The sequence below is a fragment of the Schistocerca nitens genome, chromosome 3, assembly GCF_023898315.1.
Source record: "Schistocerca nitens isolate TAMUIC-IGC-003100 chromosome 3, iqSchNite1.1, whole genome shotgun sequence".
NCBI classification, from domain to species: Eukaryota; Metazoa; Arthropoda; class Insecta; order Orthoptera; family Acrididae; genus Schistocerca; species Schistocerca nitens.
This window is the reverse complement of record NC_064616.1, coordinates 828,446,134-828,467,915: the sequence shown is the minus strand read 5'-3', so window position 1 is coordinate 828,467,915 and position 21,782 is coordinate 828,446,134. Positions and strand designations below refer to the sequence as shown.

At 42.5% G+C, this 21,782-nt stretch overlaps 1 protein-coding gene across 1 annotated transcript in view; it reads right to left on the bottom strand.

The window, feature by feature from the left end:
• The window catches only part of LOC126248847 (E3 ubiquitin-protein ligase HERC2), an 851,297-nt gene that overhangs the window by 710,142 nt on the left and 119,373 nt on the right, over positions 1-21,782 (bottom strand). Inside the window, exons 13-16 of the mRNA XM_049950269.1 lie at positions 20,330-20,445; positions 6,571-6,678; positions 6,249-6,458; positions 284-477 (exon numbers count right to left, since the gene is read on the bottom strand). Coding sequence (XP_049806226.1) covers positions 284-477; positions 6,249-6,458; positions 6,571-6,678; positions 20,330-20,445 — 628 coding nt within the window. The remainder of the gene's footprint in view (positions 1-283; positions 478-6,248; positions 6,459-6,570; positions 6,679-20,329; positions 20,446-21,782) is intronic.

Genomic DNA, 21,782 nt, shown 5'->3' with positions numbered 1-21,782 from the left:
TGGAAATCTTGCATACAGACATATGATACAAGTGACACCCAATCATCTGACCACGTTCGAAGTACATAAGTTCCGCGGAGCACCACATTCTGCTCCCTCACGATGTCTAATGACTAATGACATCGCTGATATCGAGTACCTGAGAGTAGGTGACAGCAAAATGCACCTAATATGAAAAACATTTGTTTTTGGGGGTGTCCAGATACTTTTGATCACATAGTGTATTTATCTATGGAGAATAAATAAGTAAATTATTTCTTGTATTTTATAAGGAGCAAGTTACCTGTATTGGGCCACAAGTAATGCCAACAATTGATCTTCCTTGAAGGGATGTCACAAGCATTGGTTCAAGAATACTTGTTCCATTAGTCTCCTCAACTTGACCATAATCGTTTCTTCCCCAACCATATACTTCTCCGTCATCTGTCAATGCTAATACATGACCTGCACCAACAGCCAGTGACATCACACGTTTCCCTAAAATATGGAATGCAAGGGCTTTTAACATAGTCTCTAGACATCATTTCAAAATGCAATAATACCAAGAGAATAAACTTAGTTATAAATAACAAAAACAGTGATTGACACACCGAAAACAAATCTAACTTCCACAAATAAGAATCACAGGTAATTTCTTGTGACAAGAACATTCAGACTGGATGAAATAAACTTATCTACAACTCAGTTTAGTGATTTTGGTGGTATCACATGGAAGTTTCATGGAAAGGCCTACTCAATAATTTACATCCACACTCCAACCAATAACACTTACTTCTCAATATTGTAATTATATGCAGGTACATCACTACTTATCAAATAGGTGAGCAGCATACAGGACCATACAAATCACAACAAATTGGCCACACAAACAAACCACCAGAATGAATTTTTTGGTCTGCAGCAGTGTGCACATTACTGTGAAACATCCTGACAGGATAAAAAGCTATGTCAAGTTGAGATCTGACTTACTCGTAAAATGCTACCTTTCATGGCCAATGTTCTTACCAACTGAGCTATCCACAAAGAATACACAACCTGCCTTCACAACTCAATTCCAACAATACCTCTCGCCTACTTTCCAAGCTTCACAGTAACTCTTCTGCGTACTTTTTGTACCAATAACTTTCTAAATAAAAATTCTTTCATATAATAGAAGATGATGCCAAAAAGGAACTTTTTTAGTTTTACTTTCAAATTTAACTTTGCTGTATGGCATATATTTCATATTATTGGGTAAGAAACATGCTTTTGATGGCAACTTTATTTGCACTTTCTGAGCTAAAGTTAGGTTTTAAAGGTCACATTTTCTGCTAGTACTTTAATTATGGACATCATTATTCCTTCTGCTCTCTAATGGATTATTTACAACAAATTTTATGAGATAAAATATATACAGTGATTCCTCACTGAAATATCCAGCTCCTTCTTGAGTTTTGCACAAGACAATTGCGAATAACCACCATATATTATTTTTACAGCACAGTTTAGAGTAATAAAAACGTTCTTTCTTAAACATTATTTATAGCCCCACACAACATTACTGAATGAAAATAAGCAGAGTATGTTAACTTTCTTGCTTCTCTCTAAAACTTCTGATGACATGTAATACAAACATCGCTGAAGTAATTGGTTCGAAAAGTTGTAATTTTTTCTTAACTTAAATCCTCATTAATATATACAAACAACATAGTTGAAAGTTTTGTCTAACTACCAAACTCTTGCTTATGTTTCAAATTTATCACTGGCACTGCAGCCTTTTGATTCTCTCTCTCTCTCTCTCTCTCTCTCTCTCTCTCTCTCTCTCTCTCTCTGAGAGAGAAAGCATTTGCAGGAAACCAGTAAATCATTCTTTTAAACTCACTGTTGTTATATATCAACTGTGATTGATTATAATAATTGTGTAATCTGCAGAGAGAACTAACATAATTCTATCTGATGTGTATTAAATGGAAAGTTGTTTGCATATACCAAAAACAATATTCTGAACTCAAATGAAATGACATGGTCCCAGAGACCTTTCAAGTCTCAACATCTATGATGTATACAGGGTGTTACAAAAAGGTACGGCCAAACTTTCAGGAAACATTCCTCACACACAAAGAAAGAAAATATGTTATGTGGACATGTGTCCGGAAACGCTTACTTTCCATGTTAGAGCTCATTTTATTACTTCTCTTCAAACCACTTCTCTTCAAACGAATGGAAACACACAGCAACAGAACGTATCAGCGTGACTTCAAACACTTTGTTACAGGAAATGTTCAAAATGTCCTCCGTTAGTGAGGATACATGCATCCACCCTCCGTCGCATGGAATCCCTGATGCGCTGATGCAGCTCTGGAGAATGGCGTATTGTATCACAGCCATCTACAATACGAGCACGAAGAGTCTCTACACTTGATACCGGGGTTGCGTAGACAAGAGCTTTCAAATGCCCCCATAAATGAAAGTCAAGAGGGTTGAGGTCAGGAGAGCGTGGAGGCCATGGAATTGATCCGCCTCTACCAATCCATCGGTCACCGAATCTGTTGTTGAGAAGTGTACGAACACTTCGACGGAAATGTGCAGGAGCCCCATCGTGCATGAACCACATGTTGTCTTGTACTTGTAAAGGCACATGTTCTAGCAGCACAGGTAGAGTATCCCGTATGAAATCATGATAACGTGCTCCATTGAGCATAGGTGGAAGAACATGGGGCCCAATCAAGACATCACCAACAATACCTGCCCAAACGTTCACAGAAAATCTGTGTTGATGACGTGATTGCACAATTGCGTGCGGATTCTCGTCAGCCCACACATGTTGATTGTGAAAATTTACAATTTGATCACGTTGGAATGAAGCCTCATCCATAAAGAGAACATTTGCACTGAAATGAGGATTGGCACATTGTTGGATGAACCATTCGCAGAAGTGTACCCGTGGAGGCCAATCAGCTGCTGATAGTGCATGCACACACTGTACATGGTACGGAAACAACTGGTTCTCCCATAGCACTCTCCATACAGTGACGTGGTCAACGTTATCTTGTACAGCAGCAACTTCTCTGACGCTGACATTAGGGTTATCGTCAACTGCACGAAGAATTGCCTCATCCATTGCAGGTGTCCTCGTCGTTCTAGGTCTTCACCACTCGCGAGTCATAGGCTGGAATGTTCCGTGCTCCCTATGATGCCAATCAATAGCTTCGAACGTCTTCCTGTCAGGACACCTTCGTTCTGGAAATCTGTCTCGATACAAACATACCGCGCCATGGCTATTGCCCCATGCTAATCCATACATCAACTGGGCATCTGCCAACTCCGCATTTGGAAACATTGCACTGACTGCAAAACCATGTTCGTGATGAACACTAACCTGTTGATGCTATGTACTGATGTGCTTGATGCTAGTACTGTAGAGCAATTAGTCGCATGTCAACACAAGCACCGAAGTCAACATTACCTTCCTTCAATTGGGCCAACTGGCGGTGATTCAAGGAAGTACAGTACATACTGACGAAACTAAAATGAGCTCTAACATGGAAATTAAGCGTTTCCGGACACATGTCCACATAACATCTTTCCTTTATTTGTGTGTGAGGAATGTTTCCTGAAAGTTTGGCCGTACCTTTCTGTTACACCCTATATTTGCAGACAGAAGTGACAAATGAAAAAGGAGACGCGGGTTCGAATCCCAGCTTCGGTACAAATTTTCATTTGTTGCTTCAGTCTGCATGTGCACAACATTTCAACTAATGTCAAACATTGTGGAACACCATTAAAGATTTCTCCCAAAAAGAGAAACAGCCTCTGAAGACAGCTGCTGGCTTATATGACACAACATTTTGCACTCTTCCTGTTATGTATGACATGAGCAATTTGTTAGTTGCACAATCAATTCCATACAACACTGTTCACTGGAGTTTAATCTCTGAAAAAAAAAAAATTGTACTGACTTAGTAATGTGTTATGCATTTCAGAAAAGATAATACTTACATACGTGATGTCTGTTCTTTCACGCATGTCCGAAAGAGCAGACAACAGTTTGATCCTGCAGCCACCATGAATCAACACACCAAGGAAATAAAGACATTAGCTGCCAGTGGGCATTGATTTATGTGAATAGAGCACATAGAAAATTTGTGCTGGACTGGGATTCGAACCCAGGTTTTCAACTTACCTCATTGATATATATCAATGCCCAATGGCAGCTAATGTCCTTTGTGTCTTGATTCATAGAGGCTACAGTATCAAAATGGTATCTGTTCTTTGGGACATGTCCAAAAGGACAGATGCCACAAATATAATTAAGAAGATGATAGCCAAAGATTTCTTCAGTGCAGATGCACACCAAGCTTGAACTCTCACAAGAATCAGCGAGCTGCTGCGAGTAATGAGGCTAATGAGCAGGGGCACTACATCAGTAGTGTGTCGTATAAAATGAGTATTTGGGTCTGACAGGAGGCGTGCTAGGATAGTCCATGTGGTCGTGGTGACCACTGTGTTGGGATGGTGTAGTGGTCAGCACATCTGCCTAGTAAGCAGGACACACAGTCCAGCACAAATTTTCAACTTGCCACATTGAAATAAATTAATGCCCACTGGCAGCTAATGCCTTTACAAGTCCTTTGTATCTTGAAGATAATAACTGTTACATGACATCAACTCTTCAGTATTTTATTGGAAATGCTATCAAATTTGAATGAGCTTTTATTTTTTTAGGTTGCTTATTATTTAATTAATTTCAATTGGAAAGTGGATGAGAGTAACAGATTATTAAATTTTATGGATGTTGCTTTCTCAATTTGTGTGCTGAATTTCTTTCTTATATTGTCTTGTCTTTATTTAAAAAAGGACTGCTATAAATACATTCTACATATAAATTACCATGTGTACCCTTTCAATTCAGATCAATATAGATGTTATTTTGTTCACCAGTCTGTTGTCCTCTCTCATTTAACTACTGTCAATACAGAATTAACATTATCATTTGCATTATTATGTTAAGAGATAATGTGCACACTTTTAGATTTTTTAATATTTTCTCCTAATTGGTTTTATAGGTCCTTTCAAAAACTCCAGTAGCAGCTTCACTTTTACAGTCTAACTTATAAATTTCCTTTTTCCTTTAGCAAATTTTATGGATGTTGCTTTCTCAATTTGTGTGCTGAATTTCTTTCTTATATTGTCTTGTCTTTATTTAAGAAAGGACTGCTATAAATACATTCTACATATAAATTACCATGTGTACCCTTTCAATTCAGATCAATATAGATGTTATTTTGTTCACCAGTCTGTTGTCCTCTCTCATTTAACTACTGTCAATACAGAATTAACATTATCATTTGCATTATTATGTTAAGAGATAACGTGCACACTTTTAGATTTTTTAATATTTTCTCCTAATTGGTTTTATAGGTCCTTTCAAAAACTCCAGTAGCAGCTTCACTTTTACAGTCTAACTTATAAATTTCCTTTTTCCTTTAGCAAGATACAATTATGTATCTCACTAGCAATTCATTGTTTTTTTCAATTTTTAATTACTCGTTTTGCAAACAAACTGGAAAGGCTATTTTCAAATATTGCCACAAAATTACCACAGAATATTTTAAATCTGAAACAATGAATTTAATCATAGTCACTTTTTGCAAATTATTTTGAACTTTTTTGCCCAAAATCATTAATTTTTGCTACCTTGCTACCAAAAGAGTGTCCCAATATTGTATAGCAATGGGCTATTTATCCTAAGTAGCCATGCATCTGATCTGACAGCAGAGTGGTAGATAACAGGCGAAGGCCTACAAATACGTAATCAAAAGTTCTATTGAGAGCCTCAATACTATTATCAAAACTTTTCATTTAAACACAAGACAGAAGCAAACAATAGACCATAAGCAGCAACCTTTATGTAACAAAATCCACAAATGAAATGTTAGCATCGCCTGCAACGTTCCCACCCATCTGATCTAACACAGTTTTATTTGATCCCAGGTACGATATTTTCCTTCAAATGCAAATTTTTTGAATTTAGCAGCATTTCAATTCTTTTACCTGAAAGAAAGTAAATGATAAAGTCAGGAATTTAAGAATATGTGAACTAATAATATAACATATCATCTGGCTGAAATTTCAAGAAGTATTTAAAATTTAGAATCACATAAATAACTGAACAACACAACACAATTAGGAAATCATTGATACAATGTACAAAGAGCAACAAACAAAATGTAACTGTCACAGGTACATGATCACTTGGCTGAACGTACCTTTCAGTGCCTCCACAATTTTTGGAAAGCGAATATGTTCTTCTGAGGCATGTCCCAGACGATAAGTGTCACCTTTTCCCCAAGAGTAAACTGCTCCACTTCTGGTAAGTGCAAGACTACACTGTGCACCACAACAAACTTTAACAACATCAACATCTTGAAGCTTGTCAACAAGCTTTGGAAGCTTTGAGCCATCACTCCCACCACGCCCTAAATGAATATCATATAAAATGTAAAAATGATGTTTTCTACTTATACAGCACTTTTTAAATTATTCTCCTGTAATTACAATTTGATTCAGTCTTATCTAGTATGTACAGACCCAATTTTCCATAATCACCATCACCCCAGGAAAAAACCAGGCCATTGTCCGTAACAGCAAGTGTTTGTGCATCTCCACTGCCACACGCAACATCAACAACATAATGACCTGAAATAATTGACGTATTTATAACAGCTACAAGTTTATTTAGGTTTCATTTCAAAAACAGAATCTAAAGTTGTTACACAAGCAGGCATCAAAGAATGCGAAAAAACTTCATTCACGCTATACACAATTATTATGAGAATAAACTAAAACCCACCATACAAATGAAGTGCTGGGTGATGAACACCCACACAAAAAAGAGATGTCTTTAATATTCAAAGATATGTTGGTCTTCATGAAACACAGTACCATACTCAATATTTATGATGCTACAACAGAACTAACTTTAGTAAAACATAAACGGTCTAGAACTGGGAAACTGCAAATGCTGGAGTAAGAAGATAGCAGAAGCCTGTATGAAAGCTTACAAGGACAGCCAAAAATCAGATGCAGTGAAAAGGACAGGACAATCAAGGAGATGATGATTGGTTTGTGGGGTCCTCAACTGTGCAGTCATCAGCACCTGTACAAAGTACCAATGAGTAGTCAGGGGTGAGGTAAGGCGGGGAGGGGGGGGGGATAAGTAGAGGTAGTGGTGGTGGTGGTAGGAGTACGAGTAAGAGGAGGATGAGGAGGAGAAAGATAGAAGAAAAAAAAATGGAGAGACAAAAGACCTAATAGCACTGCTGTCTCCTGTCCGCATGTCTATTTATGCCTGCTCTCTCAACAAACCCTCCTTGAGGTCATACAATCCTACTTATTACCATCTCCTCTCCTATAATCTCTGTAGAGGTCCTCCAACTTCTCTCCTACATCACAACTTTAGGTATTACATATTTCAGTTGGAAAGAGAGAGAGAGAGAGAGAATTAGTGTATGAAAGGCAGGACGGAAGGTTGGTGTTTAATTTCCATTCCTGGCGGAACAAGCTCCCACTACTTGCCTTAATCTCTTGTAGATTTGTGGTCTATTTTTCAACCACATAATATGAGGTGCATTATCTCATTGATTTATGTTCAGATTTAGTACTTATGGCTGCAACAACTCAGGGGGAACATTTTGTGGTTGAAACACTAGCTACAGTGCAGTTCTCCCACTTGCCAGGGACTGGCAGGGGCATATTATTAATGTGCTTACAAAAAACGACCACAAAACATTCCCAATTTTGTCTGGTGCATTTAGTCACTTTTCCAGTTGGTGGGCAAGCATACTGTTGCCCACTGCTGTCATTCCGTGAAGCTTTCTCATCAAGAATGTGAAAGCAGTTTTCTGAAATCTGAAGTTGATGGGCATGAAATAAACACACTTCAATCACATTACTGCCATTCTGCCAAAATACAGGCCTGTTGTTGTTAGTGGTCTATGATGTTGTAAGGTGTTGTCATTTATGTACATGTATTCGGTAAGTGAAATGTTCAAATAATATCATGGTACACAACATGTAGACAGTAACTTTTGTGCCGACATGTTGTATGAAGTAATATGTGCATTGTCTGCGCTGCATCACACAGTCATACATACTGCCTCACTTTCTTCCACTTGACGTCATGGTTTGAACAACTTGTTTTTAAGTTGTGTTTATTCATGGAGCATCTGGCATAGCTACATTAATTAAACAAACATTCCTTCTTTTTATGGTATCTTTTTTGATAATGAGTTACATCAGCATAATTTCTTTCGTAGTGAAATGGCTGAACAGTAACTAGGTAGAAAGCCTACAAATTCTGAAAAAAACAGTGTTGAAATTTTGATTTGGGTGTTTCTGATGATGGTGGTGATGCACATGTCAAAGATATATTGATTCATCCTGGTCTTCAGACCTGTTAGTGCATTTCTGATTAAATTCATAAAGTGTACAAATTCAACAGAGGAATACACTCCAATGATTATCCTGCTGATGAACATGAAGTGTCTGCGGTTGACAATGTGCCTGCAGATTCTTTGTATAGTTTTTATACCAAGTCAAACAGTGATTCTGAGTCTGATGGCACAGCTCCGACACAGGGACAATATAATTTCAACAAATGTAGAGGAAAACTGAAACATTCAATACCTATAACTACGTATTTTTTAATGTTAAGCTGAATAAAGTGTTAAATGATTCAGGAAAACCATTCAAAATGAAATTCTGGATGGTAGCACGGTAATTTTAACCACAGCCCTTGTGAATGTGAGTTTAATGTCTCAGTCACTCTGCCACCTCACTTGGTAATTATTTCATGCGGTAATGGAAATGGAGTCAGTACTGCTAACCTATAAGAAGAGATCTGTGCATGGCTAGATGAAAGTGAAAAATCATACTTAGGACAGGAAACACACTGGTCTATTAGAAGAATATTAATTGGGTATAAGGATGCCTCCATCATTTGCAGCACTACATCTTAGTAATGGTGCTGCCTCCTCATGACGAAACTATAGTAGATAGGACTGCCTGGAACCTAGACTTTCCCTGAAGGCAGACATGGCTACCCCAGGCCTTCAAATACACTGCTTTGAGGGTTTTCAATTGTAATAGTCATGTGAGTTTCTCTTCATGAATTTTAAGTTCTAGTTCAATGTAGTTATGGTAAATTTAAAAAGGTTTTCTGAATTATTAAAAAAGACACTGGCTTGGTTTTCTTTCTTTGTGAAAATCTGATACTCAGTTTTGACAATATTAAAAAAAGGATAGGCTGCTACTCAGCATATAGTGAAGATGCTGAGCTGCAGACAGGCATAACAAAAAGGCTGCTAAACAAGTAAGCTTTCAGCCAAAACGCCTTCATCTGAATTAGTGAACTTGTTTAGCAGCCTTTTTGTTATGCCTGTCTGCGCACGCGCGCACGCACACACACACACACAACACACACACACACACACACACACACACACACACAATGACCACTGTCTCTGGCTGCCAAGCCCAGACTGCGAGCAACAGCTCATGATGGGAGAAGCAGACTGGGTGGTGTAGGTAAGGAGGGGGCTGGGGCGGGGCAAGGGGGTTGGAGGGGGGGATGGATGGATCGCAAGGTAGGGGCGAGGGATGGTAAAGTACTACTTATGGGAGCATAGAGGGATGAGGTGGTGAGAGGGAAGGGCAGCTGGGTGCAGTCAGGAGGTTAGAATTAGGGGAGGGGGGTTGGAGGTGGGGGTGGGGGGGGGGCGGAAAGGTGAGATGTAAAAAGACTGTGGGTGTGTGGGTGGAATGGAAAGACTGTGTAGTACCGAAGTGGGAATAGAGAAAAGGATAGGTAGATGAGGGGCGGAACTAATGAAGGATGGGGCCAGGTTAGTTACAGGAACATAGTATATATTGCAGGGAGAATTCCCACCTGCACAATTCAGAAAACCTGGTGTTGGTATGAAGGATTCAGGTGGCACAAGCTGTGAAGCAGTCATTGAAATGAAGAATGTTGTGTTGGACAGCATGCTCAGCAACTGGGTGGTCCAGCTGTTCATTGGCCACAGTTTTGTCAGTGGCCATTCATGCAGACAGATAGTTTACTGTTTGTCATGTTCATGTAGACTGTGGCACAGTGATAACAGCTTAGGTTGTTGATCACATGACTGGTTTCACAGGTAGCCTGCCCTTGATGGGATAGGTGATGCTTGCGACCGGACTGGAGTAGGTGGTGGTGGGAGGACATATGGGACGGTCTTGCATCTAGGTCTATTATAGGAATGAAAGCCATCAGACAAGGGATTGGGAACAGTGGCTGAGTAGGGATGGATGAAGATATTGTGTAAGTTGGGAGAGTGGCAGGGGTGGAAAGCGTAGTGGGTAGAACATTCCTCAATTCAGGGCACAATGAGAGGTAGTCAGAACTGTGGTGGAGAATGTGATTCAGTTGCTCCAGTCATGGGTTGTACTGAGTCACAGTGGGAATTCTCCTCTGTGGCCAGACAGTGGAACTTTCAAAGATAGTGTGCGACTGGATAGGTAAGGCACGGGAGACTGAATCTGTACATGGTTGGGAGGGTAATTGCAGTCTGTCAAGGCCTCAGTGAGAGTGACCCCTGGTAAATTTTGACAGGGATAGCTCATCACTACAGATGTGATGGTCACAGGTGGCTAGGCTGTGTGGAAAGGACTTCTTGGTATGGAATGGGTGGCAGCTGTTGAAGTGCAGGTATTGTTGGTGGTTGGTAAGTTCGATACGGATGGAGGTACTGATGTAGCCATTTTTGAGGTGAAGGTCATCATTGAGGTAAGTGGTTTGTTGGATTGGGGTCAAGGCGAAGTAAATAGGGGAGAAGGTGTTGAGGTTCTGGAGGAAAGCAGATAGGCTGTCTGCACTCTCAATCCAGGTTATGAAGATTTCATCAACAAATCCGAACCAGGTGACAGGTTTGGGATTCTGGATAGTTATGAAGGATTCCTCTATGTGGCCCATGAATTGGTTGGCATTGGATGGTACCATGACGGTCCCCATTGTCGTAATCCTAATTTGGTTGTTGGTTTAAAAGAGGGGGAAGGGACCAAACTACGAGGTAATTGGTCCCTTGTTACTAATAAAACAATGCCACAATTGTGAGAATAAAACAGACGAGACAATATAACACAAAACGGAAAGAAAGGAAAGACCACAAGAACAAAGGGAAGGCAACAAACACTAAAAGGAACAAAAGAAGACAAGAAAACAACAGAGAGATGCAAGAAACAGTTAGAAGAGAGTAAAACAAGGAAGCAGATTACAGTGGCTGGCCAACCACGAAAGTAAAAAGAAAAGCCAGCCATCCTGCAACACATTAAAACCTCCACCTAAAAATACTAGGGTGGAGGACGCAGAGGGACAAAGGACATGTGCTAAAACTCAGATTGAATGATAAAACCCACCCTCACGGATGAAACATGAAACCAAATCAGCCGATGAGGCATTGTCTGCTAAAAATCAATGATAATGAGTCTGGCAACCAGAGATGAAGTCACAGGGCAGCCAAAGAAGGAAAGAACAGAATAATATGTGCCACTGTCAACCGTGCGCCCACTGACACTGAGGTGAGTCTTCATGGTGCAGGAGGTAGCCGTGGATCGCCCAGGCATTGCCAACGCAGAGCCGGCAGAGAACCACGGAGTCCCTGCGAGAGGCCCTCATTGAGGACTTCCACACATTCGTGGTCCCCTTAATGGCTCGCAGTTTGTTGTGTGTACTGAGATTTTGCCATTCCGTCTCCCAAAGCTGAAAAACCTTGGGGAGTAATAACAAACGCAGGTCAGTTGCGGGGATGCCCATCTCCAGAAGTGGTTTCCGGGTAACCTGTTTGGCCAGCCTGTCAGAAAGTTCATTTCCTGACAATCCGACATGACCAGGGGTCCAGACGAACACCACTGAACGACTGGGTCGTTCCAGGGCATAGACGGACTCTTGGATGGACGCTACCAAAGGATGATGAGGGTAGCACTCGTCAATAGTTTTCAGACTGCTCAAGGAGTCAGTACATAAAAGAAAAGACTTCCCCGGGCATGAACAGAGATACTGTAGTGCACGAGAAATGGCCACCAGTTCTGCAGTGAATACACTGCAGCCATCGGGTAAGGAATGCTGTTCAATATGGCGGCCATGAACATAGGCAAAGCCAATGTGACCACCAGCCATCTAACCGTCAGTGTAAACCACTTCAGAGCCCCAGAAAACGTCAAGAATTGAGAGGAAGTGACAGCGGAGAGCCGCAGGGTTAACGGAGTCCTTAGGGCCACGTGAAAGGTCCAGACAAAGTTGCGGCAGAGGGGTAAACCATGGAGGCATACGTGAACGGACCTCAAGTAGAGGTGGTAAAGGGAAGGACTCCAGTTCAGAGAGAAGGGACCGCACGCAAACCGCAATCGTTAGCCCCGACCTGGGACGCCGATGCGGGAGATGGACTGTCGCGAGTGGGAAAGGGAGACGGTAATTTGGATGCTCAGAAGAACTACAAATGTGTGCAACATAACTGGCAAGCAATTGTGCACGTCTGATCTGCAATGGAGGGACACCAGCCTCCACCAGTATGCTGGTCACCGGTCTCGTCCTAAAAGCTCCTGTCGCTAGTCGAACCCCGCAGTGGTGCACAGGGTCGAGTAAATGCAATGCTGAGGGATCTGCCGAACCACAAACCACACTCCCATAGTCAATTCGGGATTGGACAAGGGCTCTGTAGAGCTGCAGCAGCGTAGAGTGATCTGCTCCCCAATGGGTGTTGCTCTGGCAGCGGAGGTCATTGAGGTGCTGCTAGCACTTCCGCTTAAGCTGACGAAGATGAGGAAGCCAAGTCAATCAAGAATTGAAAACCAATCCTAAAAGGCGATATGTCTTCACTACAGTGAGTGGATCATCATGAAGGTAAAGTTCTGAGTCCGGATGAATGGTACAACGCCAACAGAAGTGCATGACACATGATGTTGCAGCTGAAAACTAGAAGCCATGGGCTAGGGCCCATGACAGCGCGTTGTGGATGGCTCCCTGTAGGCAATGCTCAGCAACAGCAGTGCTGGAGCAGCAGTACGAAACGCAAAAGCCGTCTGCATACTGAGATGGTGAGACAGAGGGTCCGACAGCCGCTGCTAGACCATTAATGGCCACTAAAAATAGAGAGACACTCAATACAGAGCCCTGCGGCACTACATTCTGCTGGATATGGATGGAACTATGGGAGGCACCAACTTGGACATGGAAAGTACGATGCAACAGGAAGTTTTGGATAAAAATCGGGAGCAGGTCCCGGAGGCCCCGCTCATACAATGTGGCAAGGATATGATGTCGCCACGTCATGTCGTATGCTTTACATAAGTAAAAAAAGACGGCAACCAGATATTGCCGTCTGGAAAAGGCTGTTCAGATGGCAGACTTGAGGGACACAAGATTATCAGTGGTAGAGCGACCCTGGCGGAAGCCACCCTGACATGGAGCCAGTAGGCCACGTGACTCCTGGACTCAACCCAACCACTGACATACCATACATTCCAGCAGCTTACAAAGAACGTTGGTGAGGCTTATGGGCCGATAGCTATCCACATCAAGTGGATTTTTACCAGGTTTGAGCACCAGAATGATGGAGCTCTCCCACCATAGCGATGGAAAGATGCCATCGCACCAGATCCAGTTGAAGATGACTAGATGTCACTTGTAGTCAGATGAGAAATGTTTAATTATCTGGCTGTGGATCCAATCAGGACCAGGAGCTGTGTTGGGGCAATGTGCAAGGGCATTGAGGAGCTCCCACTCTGTAAATGGGGCATAATAGGATTCACTGTGGCGTGTAATGAACAAGAGGACTTTCCCTTCCAGCTGCCATTCGAGAGTGCGATACGCTGGGGGGGGGGGGGGGGGGGGGGGTAATTCTCCAATGCAGAGGCTTGAGCAAAGTGCTCAGCAAAGTGATTGGCAATCACATTTGCATTGGTAGATAACATGCCATTTATGGTAACACCGGAAACACCTGTTGGGGTCTGGTACCCGAAAACACGTTTGATCCAACATTCTTTAATTGCTTCAGCGACTTCCAGCAACCTCCAAGGGTCTGCCTGACACCTCAGGCACCCTAAAGAGTGAGGGATCGTGTTTTCTGCCGCAGAAAGAATCGTTGTAGTCATCTGCTCAACCATGATATCGATGTTACTGTGTGGGGGAGATTCAGAACTGACAGCAGAGGTGAAAGTTTCCCAGTCCACCTTGTTTACAGCCCATCTAGGTAGGCATCCATGGGTCTGACGCTGGGGCAGTGACAGGAAGATGGGGAAGTGGTGTCTACCACACAGGTCATCATGTGCTCTCCAGTGGATAGATGGGAGAAGTCCTGGGCTGCAAATTGATAAATCAATGGCCGAGTAACTACCTCGAGCCACACTGAAATGTGTGGCTGCTCCAGTATTTAAAAGGCAGAGGTCAAACTGAGACAGTAATGTTTTGACATCTCTGCCTCGGCCAGTAAGCACGGTGCCAAGGGGTTACGGACGTTAAATCTCCCAAAAGTAGGAAAGGTTTAGGGAGTTGATCAATCAGTTTAGTTAATACCATCAGGGGTACTTTACCATCTGGAGGAAGATATACATTGCAGTTATTTCCTGCATCATCTTTATTCTGACAGCCACAGCATCAAGAGGGGTTTGAAGGCGCACAGGTCCACTAGACTGAGTGTAGGACATAGACGCAAACTCCACCTGACACTCGATTATAGTCGCTATGGTTCCTGTAATATCTCTTATAGCCACAGAGGGCAGGGATCCGCATTGCCGAGAACCAGGCTTCCTGGAGGGCAATGCAGACAGCAGGTGTGAAACTTAACAGTTGCCATAGCTCAGCCAGGCGGTGGAAAAAACATCCGCAATTCCACTGGAGGATGACATCGTGAGGCTGGGAAGCCATGGAACATTCAATGAGGCAGTTTACACCTTATGGTCACCTGCTGCCACCAACTTACTGCCTGAGCAGTCTATATCCATTGTGTCTGAGGGTCTGGCAAGATCTAGGTCCTCCAATCAGCTGCTTTTGTGCTCTTCAGCCATTGGCAGGTGTCATCTTTCCCACTAACCTGGGAAGGGAGTGATGCAAGGGACCCCTTCCTAGCAAGAGAAGCTGAAGAAGACTTATGCTTCTCCAGCTTAGAAGTGGAGACGGACGTCCCCGATGGTTGTGGGGTGAGGGGAGGTGTTGCTCCCGAAGTAGGTGGTGCGGGAGCAACAGGAAGGGAAATGCCCCCCACCATCAAGGGGGCAGGTGTAGTCTTCCAGCTCTGAAAGGTGACTGGGGATGGCAGAGCTGATGGTGCCAGAACTGTTGTAGCAGCGGCGTAAGATGATGTCATACACACAGGATGCAGGCATTCAAATTTTCTCTTAGCCTCAGTGTAGGTCAGTCGGTCCAGGGTCTTGTACTCCATGATTTTCCTTTCTTTCTGGAGAATCCTGCAGTCTGGCGAGCAAGGTGAATGGTGCTCTCTGCAGTTGACACAGATGGGAGGTGGGGCACATGGAGTATTGGGATATGATGGGCTTCTGCAATCTCGACATGTGACGCAGGAAGTACGGCGTGAAGACATATGGCCAAACTTCCAGTATTTAAAGCCGCATCGGTGGAGGGATATAGGTCTTTACATCACAACGGCAGACCATCACCTTGACCTTCTCGGGCAATGTATCATCCTCGAAGGCCAAGATGAAGGGACCAGTGGCAACCTGATTATCCCTCGGACCCTGGTGGACACGCTGGATGAAATGTACACCTCGCCACTCTAAATTGGTGCGCAGCTCATTGTAAGACTACAAAAGAAGGTCCCTGTGAAATATGATACCCTGGACCATATTTAAGCTCTAATGGGGTGTGATGGTTACAGAAATATCCCCCAGCTTGTCACAAGCAAGTAACACCCGTGACTGGGCCGAGGATGCTGTTTTGATCAAGACTGATCCAGATCTAATTTTGGACAAGCCCTCCACCTCCCCAAACTTGTTCTCTAAATGCTCAACAAAAAACTGAGGCTTCGTTGTCATGAAAGATTCCCCATCAACTCTCAAACATACAAGGTACCGGGGCGAATAAGATCCACTGCCAACCTTAGGCTGGCATTCCTCCCACGGCATGGCCAGGGAGGGGAATGATTTTGGATCATACTTCTGTGCATTGAATTGAGCTCGTGAATGCTTAGAGACTGCTGGTGTTTCCCCACCAGCAAGAGATGATGGACTACACTTCATGACGTGTTATCCACCATGATGCCACACACTCCATCCGGGGGCCCTCCCCGTGGGTGCCACCCAGCCGCAGCAAAGGTCACCTGGCAGGATGGCCCTTGCTGGTAGTCCCGATGCCAGAGGGGGATGGGCGTCTACCCCTTGGCATACATGGGAGGTTAACGGTGCAGGCATCAGCAGAGCGATCCCTGTGTGGTCAGGGGGCTACAAGTAACAGGGTACATGGCGTCCCCACCACAACAGACTGGCTACCGTGCTGGATGTCAGGTGCAAAGAAGTCCATGGTCATCGTTGACGCAGAAAGTGATAGTGCATGGTGAAAAATGCTCCCAAGAAGGTGTCCTCGTCCAAGAAATGGAGAATTAGTGGGACTGAAATGTGATGACAAGAAACTGGGCTAAAGATGTCAATGCACGATGCGCAAAATGCACCACATAAGGAGCCCTTCCCCAATTGACTCACTCTTCAGGAAAATTTTGAAGAATGGAGGTCAAACCTGACAGGGAACAATCACATAAAGGCCGAAAGATTTGAGACTCCTTTTAGTCGCCTCTTACAACAGGCAGGAATACCTCGGGCCTATTATAACCCCCGGACCCGCAGGGGGCAACCCACATTTGGTTGTAGGCGATGCCATCAAAGGAGAAGTAATTGTGGGTGAGGATGTAGTTGGTCATGGTGACCAGGACTGAGGTTATAGGTTTGGAATTCGTCAGTCCTTGGGAAAGGTAGTTTTCAATACCGTCAAGGCCATGGGAATTAGGGATGTTAGTGTAAAGGGAGGTGGCATCAGAAGCAATGGGCAAAGCACTGTGTAGTAAAGGAACAGGAACTGTGGAGAGTCCGTGGAGGAAATGGTTGGTATCTTTTGTATAGCAGGGTAGGTTGTGGGTAATAGGCTGAAGGTGTTGGTCTATGAGAACAGGGCATAGTAACTGGCCACCATTGGGCATTGTGGGTGGTTAGGTTTATGGACTTTACGAAGCATGTAGAAGGTAGGAGTGCAGGGAGTGGTATGGATGAACTGAGAAAGAGAGAGAGAGAGAGAGAGAGAGAGAGAGAATGGGAGAGGTTTGGGATGCACCTAAGGATTTGAGGAGAGACTGGAGATCTTGCTGGATTTCTGGAATGGGGTCACTGGCAGGGTTTGTAGGTGCACAAATCTGACAGCCCTCTTGGCCTCACCTTTTTTTTAGTCACTGTCCTTCACCCACCTATCCGCTGCCCTGTTCCCATTGTAGCACTTCACAGTCTCTCTCTTCCACCTATACATCCAGAGTCTTTTTACTTCTCTCCTTTTGCCCCCCCCCCCCTCACCCCCCACCGTCCACCCTCTGTCTAACTTCCCGACTGCACATAGCTAGCCCTACTCTCTCCTCACCTCATCCCCAAATGCTTCCACAAGCAGCACTTTACCATCCCCCACCCCTATCCTGCTATCCCTCCCCCTGCCCATCCCAGCCTACTCTGTACCCCCACCACCCAGATTGCTTCCTCCATCATGTGCTGTTGCTCACAGTCTGGCCTCCACAGCCAGAGACAGTGGTCATTTTGTGCGTGTGTGTGTGTGTGTGTGTGTGTGTGTGTGTGTGTGACACACAACTCAGAAGGCCTTTTGCCCAAATCTTACTTGTTTAGAGGTCTTTTTGCTGTGCCTGTCTGCGACTCAAAATCTCCACTAGATAGTGTGTAGTAATTTAACCTTTTTCATAATACTGTCATATTCCATCATGGATTTTCCATTGTTTGATATTCAGTTTTCTTGTTGATTCTTCCAAATATACAGTAACAACAGCAGTTGTCAATACGCAGTAAGAAAGGAAGACAAAAATAAAACAGAAATTGTCCACAAACGCTTCTTTCAGCTAGCCTTCTTACAGTACAAAATGCAAAGTTAACAATGACAGTGAATAAACTAACTGTTCCTTAAAGAGGATATTCTGTCACACAATTATGTATGATACAGCAAACCACAGTTGGCATTAAAATGGAGAGACAATTTAGCAGTCTCCAATCACACTGGCAACAACTGTTGTATTTTTAATCAGTCTCACATCTTTCAATAGTAACCAAAATCCAAAGATGTTGCTTGTGTAATTACACCCATTTTACAATGATGTACAGAAGGTAATGGTTATCACATCCCATGAGCCAGCAAGGAGTGACTGATTAGTTTTCTGAATAACATTTCCAGACTTATCGGCCACTAACTGTTTACTGCAGAGACTTCTTCACATGTTATATAGGCTGTAATCTGTTTACAAGTTGGGACATGCCATCTTCCCACGGCTTTTGAAAATTAGAAGAGAGATTGTAACAGTCGCTTTCACAACTTGCCTCCTGCTGCTGCAACCTGACTGGGTCCAGTTTTAAGGTCTTTTCTTGCCTTACTATTTTCACTTCCCTGTAAACAGCTTAAAGTCATTCAGCTTCCACTTGTATCACATTACCTGAATGCATGATTGTGTGATTTTTCCTTCGCCCACCATCCTCTCCCCCCTTTACTCCTCCCCTTTAGGTGCAACTGAATATAATACATATCAGATGATATTCTGAGACTTCCATGTTTTTGTATGTGCTGAATAACTTCCCATTTGATGTACTCAATATAATTTTATTTTCAGATAATGATGGAAAAACAACGATACTTTTTGATTCCAGTATTAACCTAATATGTTATTACTATCAACCATTTCAAATTCCAGTGTATGTTCAAAAAGAGGTGAACACACAACTTGATATATCATAAATACACTGCTGGGGGAAAAAAAAAATTGTACACCCAGAAAGATGACATCAATTTCGATCTGATGGTGGCATATGCCACCATGAGTTTAGTAGTTGTACTGATAATGGTTTCAAAGTTGTCTGCCAACAGATAGTGCAGGGGCATAATTACCAGAGCGCCATCTGTGTCTAACCTTTAACAGGAAATTCTCACAGCCAAAAGGTTCAGTGTGGTGCAAATGTGTGAAACAAACAGGCAACAATGCCACGGAGATGCATTCGTGCTTCCTACAGTCAACTGAGTGAGTTTGATAGAGGTCCAAGAGCGGCCTTCCAAATCGTGGGATGCTTCTTTCAGAGAATCACTGGACAAGTCGGACGCATTGCATCAGCTGTGCACCGATGCTCGTATGAGTGGTCATGTAAACATTCTCACATCCATATATGAGGTTCCGGATGTCCACATAGCACAGATGTCTGCCACAATCATTGTACTGTAATGTTAGAAGTGACAGATCATATTGCTCCACAGCAAACTGGTGGCATAAGGGGATCACTTGGAAGATGGAATGGCATGCCATTGTCTTCAGCAATGAAAGCAGATTCTGCTTCCATGCAAGTGATAAGTCATTTGCACATGCAATGCAGACATGGTGAGTACTGTCTTGTAGAGTGTATTTTTCCAAGACACACTGGCACTCCCAGGCCTTGCGGTCTGGGGTGCGATAAGCTACGATTCTCACCTTTGGTGTTTCTGGAGGGGATGTCAACCGACAATCGGTACATGCAGAATGATGTTAGATATTCTTTTGCCATTCTTGCAATGGGAAGGTGATGTGTACTTTTAATAGGATAATGCTCAGTCACACATTGCCCATGAAACTCAATGGGCTCTGCAAGGCGTGCTGGAACTCCCCTGCCCAGCACGATCTCTGTACTTGTCTCTATTCGACCACATGTGGGATATGATGGGATAAGAAGAGACTCGCGCAACTCATCAACCGACAACTATTACAGAACTATGTGAACAGGGTTTAGCAGGCATGGCATAATGCATCTTTACAGTTGACTGGATGCCGGAGTCAGCACCTGCACTGCTGTCAGTTAAGGCTGCATGATGTACTAATATGGTTGACACCTGGTACCTTAGAAACACTTGTGCTGTTGATCTGTAAATGTAATCATTTCATGTACTCCATATGCACTGACGGAACAATAAATCTTGAATGAATTGTAAACCTCTAACAGGGTGTACTAATTTTTTCCAGCAGTGTATTATTGCAAAAGTCCTCTAGATAATCTTTGACAACACTGACAGCATTGAGCAATAGCATTCTACCTTTAAGGCCAGCTACTAATGTCGGTACATTCTGGTCTTCACAGCTACCGTGGCCAAGTCGACCGTAATTTCCCCTTCCCCATGTGTACAGTTCACCGGCAACAGTAATGGCAGCACTGAAATAACACAAAGTTTCATTAATAAAGCAATTAAAAAAACTGAATATCACAATGATTAACAACAATTAATATTTTTATATTCTTAAAGTAGTATAATAATTAACAGCTTAAAGGTTGTTGACATATGAATTGAAACACTTTCCCTGTTATCACTCAATTTTTAGGTCCTGTAAGTTTTTTGATGCCTGAAAATGAGCGAAGCAGCCATTCAATATCGGGGGTACAAGTTCCAGCAGTTCCACAAAAAGTTACAATCTGCCAGCCACTTTACCTTGATGTTACATCAACTAAACAAGAAATATGATGTGTATTCATAATTCAGGATGAGTCTTATTTTTCAACATACACTCATAAATTATTTAAGCATTTGTCACAGCGTACAACAAGTACTTTCCTAGTGGCAGAGACCAGCCTCTTGTTTTTGCTTGTTTTAAAATCTGGAATATATAGTGGGTGGGGAACTCCATGTAACCTAGGCTTAAACTCTAAAAAGACTCTGTTGAGGGAAAAAATGAGTGTGTGTTGCACACATGACTTTCTAATGGTAATTCATATCAAATATTAAAACTAAATGGTATTTAATCTGACAACTAAAGTACAAATTTTATGTTACGACCAATCCGTCAGTAGTTTTGGTGACTGAATTAATTTCACCTGTTACAGTTAAAACTAACTAGTGAACCTTGCAACTACACTCTTCATTATGTTCAAAGAAATCCTTTTATAAAATTAATTGTAACGTCAATGTGTTTTTCAGACAAATTCTGTATACACTCTTTATACAACATTGAAGCTACACTGCTATGTTTCAAATATTTGCATATCACTTTAAAATAATCACTCTTCCATTAACATAGTTTATATGTCTAAAGATACAAAATGTTTATTTTAGATCATTTCAGAAACTAGTTTATTCCAGCCTAAAAACTGGTTCTTGAAATTAAAGTAATTTTTGAAAGATATGTGGCATTGAGGTTGTAAGATATGCCATTTTTTACTTTTCATCATCTGTGACACATTCTTATAAGCCAAATAAGCTTATACCCATTTGAATTGACCTTCTCCACTAACATATGCTTCAGCCCTGTTTCAGGATACATCAACTAAACATTTTATACGTAACCTCTCAATCAGTTTAAAGTTTCTCACATATCATATCACTAGAATAATTTAGATCCTGTCACAAGCCTCCCTTACAACAGATGCTAGGAATTATATTCCCACATTCTGTTGTTCCTGGTTTCCATTTGGTATGACTGACTTGGATTGAGACTCATTAACTGTGTAGACTACTACGTATTTATGTCACTCCACACATCACAATCTTCAGGTAC